The sequence below is a fragment of the Daktulosphaira vitifoliae genome, unplaced genomic scaffold (assembly GCF_025091365.1).
Source record: "Daktulosphaira vitifoliae isolate Bord-2020 unplaced genomic scaffold, ASM2509136v1 Scaffold_1, whole genome shotgun sequence".
Classification (NCBI taxonomy): domain Eukaryota; kingdom Metazoa; phylum Arthropoda; class Insecta; order Hemiptera; family Phylloxeridae; genus Daktulosphaira; species Daktulosphaira vitifoliae.
In genome coordinates, this window is record NW_026099572.1 from 30,418,524 (window position 1) to 30,424,974 (window position 6,451).

The 6,451-nt window shown below is 23.4% G+C and overlaps 3 protein-coding genes across 6 annotated transcripts in view; 1 reads left to right on the forward strand and 2 right to left on the reverse strand.

The window, feature by feature from the left end:
- LOC126894034 (uncharacterized) overlaps positions 1–3,269 on the forward strand; it is a 9,155-nt gene extending 5,886 nt beyond the window's left edge. For both annotated transcript variants that reach the window (XM_050664673.1, XM_050664674.1), the window contains one exon: positions 2,254–3,269. In XM_050664673.1, the coding sequence (XP_050520630.1) occupies positions 2,254–3,070 (817 nt within the window). In that variant the 3' untranslated portion in view covers positions 3,071–3,269. The remainder of the gene's footprint in view (positions 1–2,253) is intronic.
- Positions 1–4,301, reverse strand: part of LOC126894033 (beta-glucuronidase-like) — a 28,464-nt gene extending 24,163 nt beyond the window's left edge. The window contains exon 1 of one of the 3 annotated variants that reach the window (XM_050664670.1): positions 3,982–4,301. In XM_050664670.1, coding sequence (XP_050520627.1) covers positions 3,982–4,182 — 201 coding nt within the window. In that variant the 5' untranslated portion in view covers positions 4,183–4,301. The remainder of the gene's footprint in view (positions 1–3,981) is intronic. The other 2 variants (XM_050664671.1, XM_050664672.1) reach the window with 2 other exon arrangements.
- A 773-nt stretch (positions 4,302–5,074) lies between these two features.
- Positions 5,075–6,451, reverse strand: part of LOC126894042 (glycoprotein 3-alpha-L-fucosyltransferase A-like) — an 8,960-nt gene continuing 7,583 nt past the window's right edge. Inside the window, exon 5 of the mRNA XM_050664685.1 lies at positions 5,075–5,639. Coding sequence (XP_050520642.1) covers positions 5,315–5,639 — 325 coding nt within the window. The 3' untranslated portion in view covers positions 5,075–5,314. The remainder of the gene's footprint in view (positions 5,640–6,451) is intronic.

Genomic DNA, 6,451 nt, shown 5'->3' on the forward strand with positions numbered 1-6,451 from the left:
TTTTTTTTTTCTCTTTTGTCCCTTTATTTGCAGAGTGGTTTTTGCCTTCGGGTTTTGTCCACTATTAACTTAATTGTAATAATTTAATAAAGTCCCCTTAATTTTCTTAATCAACAAAAATCTTTTTATTGCGTGAATATCTTCAATATTCACGTGTATCTTATTTTTTTTCCTTTAAATCATATTTCTCTAGTTTTAAGGTAACGGTCTTCGACATACTAAAGTATGTCCACCACTGGTGACATCAAACAAACATATTGGTTATATATTTACAAGGTATCAGCGTATTATAGTCTACAACAACACTTTATATTTTTAGTATATGTTTATATATATCTATAATTTTTTTTAATTCACTTTATCTCATCGAAATGCATATTATTGGTTTTCTTATTATTTTTTTTCTTTTTTCAATTTTTTTTATTAAATCCACTTATGGTCCGGGTGTTGTTCTTTTCTGATAAAGACCCTCGCCTAAGTGGTTGGCGACCCGATTTCCTTTTTGCAAGGGAGCCATGAGGGTGGCGACTCCACAATCCGTTGCGTGGCCCAAGTCGTCACCTCTCACCGTATACAAAGGTTCCAATCCAAAGTCCTTCGCGTCGTCTCCAAAGCTCCCTTCTATATTTCAAATGATACCCTTCATTCCGACTTCAATTTACCCACCGTCACTAAACTAGCCAAACTCCACTACAAACGATTCAATAACAAGTTAACACATCATTCCAATCCCCTTATTGTCCAACTATCATCTACAACTATTCCAGGAAATCCCCACAAAAGATTAAAAAGACAGTGGTGTCGTGACCTACTTTTATAATTTAAAAAAAAAAAAAAATGTATATATATCAATCCAACTTATTATCACTATTATTAATATTATGTTAGGACTAATACCTTAAATTTAAATTAATATTCATGTTGAAGTACCTCCAATGGGAGGTCTCTTCACTCAGTCTCTTCTGTCTGTTTTTTTTCTTTTTATGTTATCACTTAAGCTTATTGTTCAATATTGTAACAGATAGCGTAATAATTAAAATTTTGTTAAAAAAAAAAAAAAAAATGGTTCTACTAATATTATGACATTTACATATTACTATTTTGCTTCAGAAGAACTGACGATTTACTTATTTAATAGTTTCACCTGTTTAATAGTAAATAAATGATTGTGTTCTATTTCAACGTTAAAAAAAATAATAAAAAGAAGGATAGCTCCACCCTCACTCGAAATCAAGCACTGATTATTAGTAATTGCTAATTTTTTTTAATGGTGACTCAGATAAAAAATAAAAATACATTATTCTAGAGCCATACACTATAAACTTGTTGAATTGCAAAAAAGAAACATTAAAATCTATTTCTCATATATATTTTTGTTATTATTTGGGAATTATTTTGAATTTACCATTTTATATTTTATGTAGCAATTTTTTTAAACGTATACAATAATATTGAGAAATAAGTATACTTATACATTTAAACCAATAAAATACATCAATGTGTAATTGAATAAACAATTTAAATCAAATACATATAATTATATCATTTGATAAATAAGGTGTACTTTGCGTAGAGTATACCATATTTATCATATACCAGATGATAACTAACAAAATCTAGCAATAAAACTCATATATTTAGTAAAAATCGTAATATGATCAAACTATCTCAGCTATAGCAATAAAACGATCGATTCAATGAAATTTATACTTATTACTTTTAATTTGTAAAATATAATTTTAAACAAATNTAAAACGATCGATTCAATGAAATTTATACTTATTACTTTTAATTTTTATGAAATGTTAGATCATAACACATATGGTTCACAAATTTCTTGAAGAATTTCCAAAATTTAAAAAATAAGGGACACCCTACACATCATAGTAAAATTAATACCTTCCTAGCTTTGCATCGGAACTAAAACAAAGTTTACATTCATAAAAAAGAAAAACTTAAAATCGGAACTAAAACAGAAACTTAAAAAGTATTACATAGAAAATAATTTGAGAACAATATGTAACCAAAAAATGCTTGAAATCGTTTTTAATGTACGAGTAATTGAGTCGGTTATGAGAATATTTATGTGATTATAAATAAAAAGAACTATTTGTAAAAACCCTTTTTATTCTTCTATAAATTTTACTATACTTGTATAATGCTCAAATAATAAAATTTCAGAATGTTTCAAATGTATTAAAATAAAATAAATCAATTTTCAATTGAGCATTACATTAATTTATTTTCTTTCAGGTTTATACATTGTATAAGTAACGTTTATAACACTAATAATGGTATAAAATTAATGAAAGCTTTAATATCTCATGACGACTGGACATTTTGGAAACATATATCTATTAAAAATAAATTGACTAATTTTGAAAGAAAACATTTTGACGAATTAATTGTTCCAGTAAATTTAGAAAATTATAATTTCATACGGGCTTGTATTAAACAAATTTTAAAGTGTCGCTATTTTGAAATATTTAATTACTTTAATGATATGTTGGATAGAATAATCAAATTTTGTCAATTTAATAATAAAAATAGCTGTGCAATAACAATTTTTAATATTATAATAAAATCTGATGAAATGTTTAAAAATATGCTGTTTGCTTTGAAAACACTAAGATATATGGTAACTCGTAAACATAAACGTGATGTCATATCATGTATAGAATTACAGATAGAATTTTTTAGAAATTTTATTTTTGACATGAGAAGAAAATATCAATCGTCAAGTGAATTCACCAGCCAAGAATATTATGAAGCAACAGAATTTCTCAATGACATAAAAATATTTATACAAAAAGAATTATCAATTAAAATAGATCTTACAAATCGTTATTCTAAACCGTATTGTGAATTTGAAGGATATTCTGATTTATTTGGTTTTATGATAAGCATTGAAAAATTAATTAAAATTGATACTGATTGCACATCGGATTGCATTAATATTTATCAAGTTATAAATGAAATTTTCAGTGAGTTTATGAAGAAAATTAACAAAGAAAATTATGAGAATTTAGGTTTTAATAAAATAAACGCGGTTTTTTTTAATTGTATTTAATAGTTTGTTAGAAAATGTTCATTTATCTGTTACTTTTTTAAATATACAAATTGACTAATTATTATATTCTGATTTATTCAATATGTTTTAATGACACAACAAACTTAAATTACTGGAATATTCAAAGGTGTTGAAACTATATATGTATTAATATTACAAAATCTGAAATCGATAAATAGATTACTATTAAATATTATTATATCAAACTCAAATAAACAGACCAAATTAAATTATTTAACAATTTCAGGTAATAATTGTGAGTATATTAAAATTTGAATATTAATTGAATGTTTTTTTTTTATTAGTGTGCATAAATATATAACTAAATTTTTATAACCACAATAGAAATAATTTATTAAAATATTATTTGAAAAAATACATTAAATTTTACTATATGTCTAATGTTTTAAAAAATATGAAACTGCGATAGTACTCGAGGAAAAGACTAAAAATAATAATGGCCTTTAATACTCCCTAATATAGGATGTTCAACAGAATTTAAAAAAAAATTTTGAAAATTATTTATCTCAATAACACAGCCAAAAAAGCTAAATATTTTAAAATAAAAAAGTACATTCTAGGCACCAAACCAGAACTTTTAAAATATAAGTGAGTGAAGTACGCCATAAGTTAGATTTTTACAGATTTTTACTTGGTAGTTTAAGGAAGTTTGGATATTATTCATATAAAGTTACTCACCAAGCAAAATTTTCATTTCAATTGAATGATTATCAAATAAAATTTATGATTCTACATTTTTTTATTGAACGGTATTTCAATAAAAGTTCAAATTTACCCTCTGTTATTTCTTAAAATGCAAGCTATATAATGTTAAACTAAAATAAATGGATAACATGGTATATTATTGATATTACATCTCAATATAGAAAAACACATTCATATTACGTTACCTCATCAAATCGTTTTGTATACCATAACTCGGTGAAACCCTTTAATTGGTCATCTAAAGGAGAAATCTTGAAGTTCCAAAAACCATGCAGCGTACGAATTTCGCGACTCTCACTCTCTGTAGGAAATAATAAAGCAAGTGACATAGAAAATAGATAAATGGCTATTATAAGAATGATATTTTTAATTTTATACACGCTCATTTTGTTTTATGATAATCACTAAAAATTATTATTTAATTCATTTCAAAATTAAAGCCTCAAAAATATTTTTTATTAAGTTATAGTTTTATATAATATTTTATCTTATTCTACAGAACCGTACTGAATTTTTTTCTTGTAAAACATTACCGTCATACATAACAAATCAATTAGAATAATACAATGAATAACTTATCTATTCATTATCACTTCAAAGATAAAAAAATAGAAACTTTGACTTCTGTACAAAATCTTTAAGTTCAAAGTAATATATTATTTTAGTACAAGCAAAATAATATAAAAAATATTGTTTACATAAGAATCCTTACAATTAGTACAAGTTTTAAGTGTAATTTTAAAATAAGATTATAGATACATATTTTTGTAACTACATTACATCTATGTTTAAAATTTTATTTTGTTATTAGCTACTAAAAAAAAATCGAAATATGAAATACACAATTTCGCAATATTTTGTGAAATGTTTTTTGTGGTGTTGATTTTGATTTAATTTTCTTTTAAATCATTATCCTCAGTAATAAATTATTATATTTTTGGATTTAACTTTATAATTATTTTTTAATAATAGACTACTAACTATTAAAATTCAAAAATTACAGTAAAACTTTAATGATATTTAACTCCAAACGTTTGACGGTTTTTCTTTTGTAGTATATATATTTTTAAATATGTATGCGTTATCACAAATTGTTTTTGCAGATAACAAGTTTATTTAATTTTTAAATATAGTTGTTAGTAGTTCTGATATTTTTGTACTTGGTCATATTCAGTATCATGTTAATAAATAAATAAAGTATACAAATTAAATTAAACAGCTAACTAGTAAAATAAAATAAACATTTATTAATGAGCAAATTTTTATTAATACATACAAGTTATCCAGAATACTATCCAGTACACATATAAATTATAAACCACATCTTTGAAAATTAAAAAAAGTTTAATTATAATTAAAAATATAGAATTTTGTTAGAAATTATAAAATACCATTAACTTGATTCGTAAAATTAATTTGCAGTAATCGTTATTGCAATAACTATTTTTATGGTGATAATCATCTTTTTCAAGATCCAAGTAACTAAATTTATTTTAATTTGTGTATGTCTTAATTTTCTCAAGTAATTTTCTGGTTACATTTACCCTCTCCCCTCCACCAATCGTTGAAATCAGCATAATGTTTCGGTGCATGATTATCATCATGTAACATTGCACAAAGTCGACAATAAAACATTGCATTATTAATGTACAAAACAAGTTCACCAGTGCCTTTCCATTTGAAGTATTCATTGTATAAATCATCATTTCGGTCTAATTTATGTAAATAATTGGCCAAACTTTGCGGAGAATCAAAATCATCAACGTGTATGAAGGAATTTTTTGGTGCCAACAACTCGTAATCTTTTTTGTATGGTCCCATTACAACAGGTATCAAGTCATTACTTATCAAAGTAATAATAATAATATAGTGTTAGGATGTTTTAGAATTGTATTTTTATTGCTTTTAATTTTAAGTATACTTATTGATAGTACTTATTTAAAAAATGTTTCTTATAAATTTCAATATTTATCTCAAATAAATTGATGTGCTCGTCTTTATTGTACATAAACAATTCATGAACAATTTTTTTTAATGCTATTGTCAATCATTTTTTATTAATTAAGATATTTTTAATTTATATATTTTATCTGCAAGTTTTTAAAAGAACTTTTAAATTCATTATGTATTTATTTATTTTTAATAACTTATTGTATTTAAAATAAAAAAAATTCGTTAAAACCTGTTTTCAAATTCGAAATTTTTTATGAATTAACTATTGAATAATATAAATTTACCTATTATTCGTTTTGTTTATACTGACACCAAATTTGTTTGTTTAATTTAAGTTATCTAATTTTATTGTGTTTGAATTTGTACCACTGTAAAATAGGGTTGTCACATTATAAATATACAGAGTGTTCAATAAGTAATGAAACAGGTTAATTATTATAATTATAATCAATGAGAATAATAGAAACTGTTACCTTATTTACTAAACACTCTAAATATAAATAAATAATATGCAATAGAAATGTAATTTTATAAATTTTCAAATATTATGTTTATATTATTAATATTATAGTTAAAATATTTAACTATAAAAAAAAATATTGACACTAGCACAAAAATTATCCATAATCACATACTTAGACTTGAGATAAAAAATTGAAATTTTTAAATAACAAATTTTTCTATAAGTATTATCAAGCCATG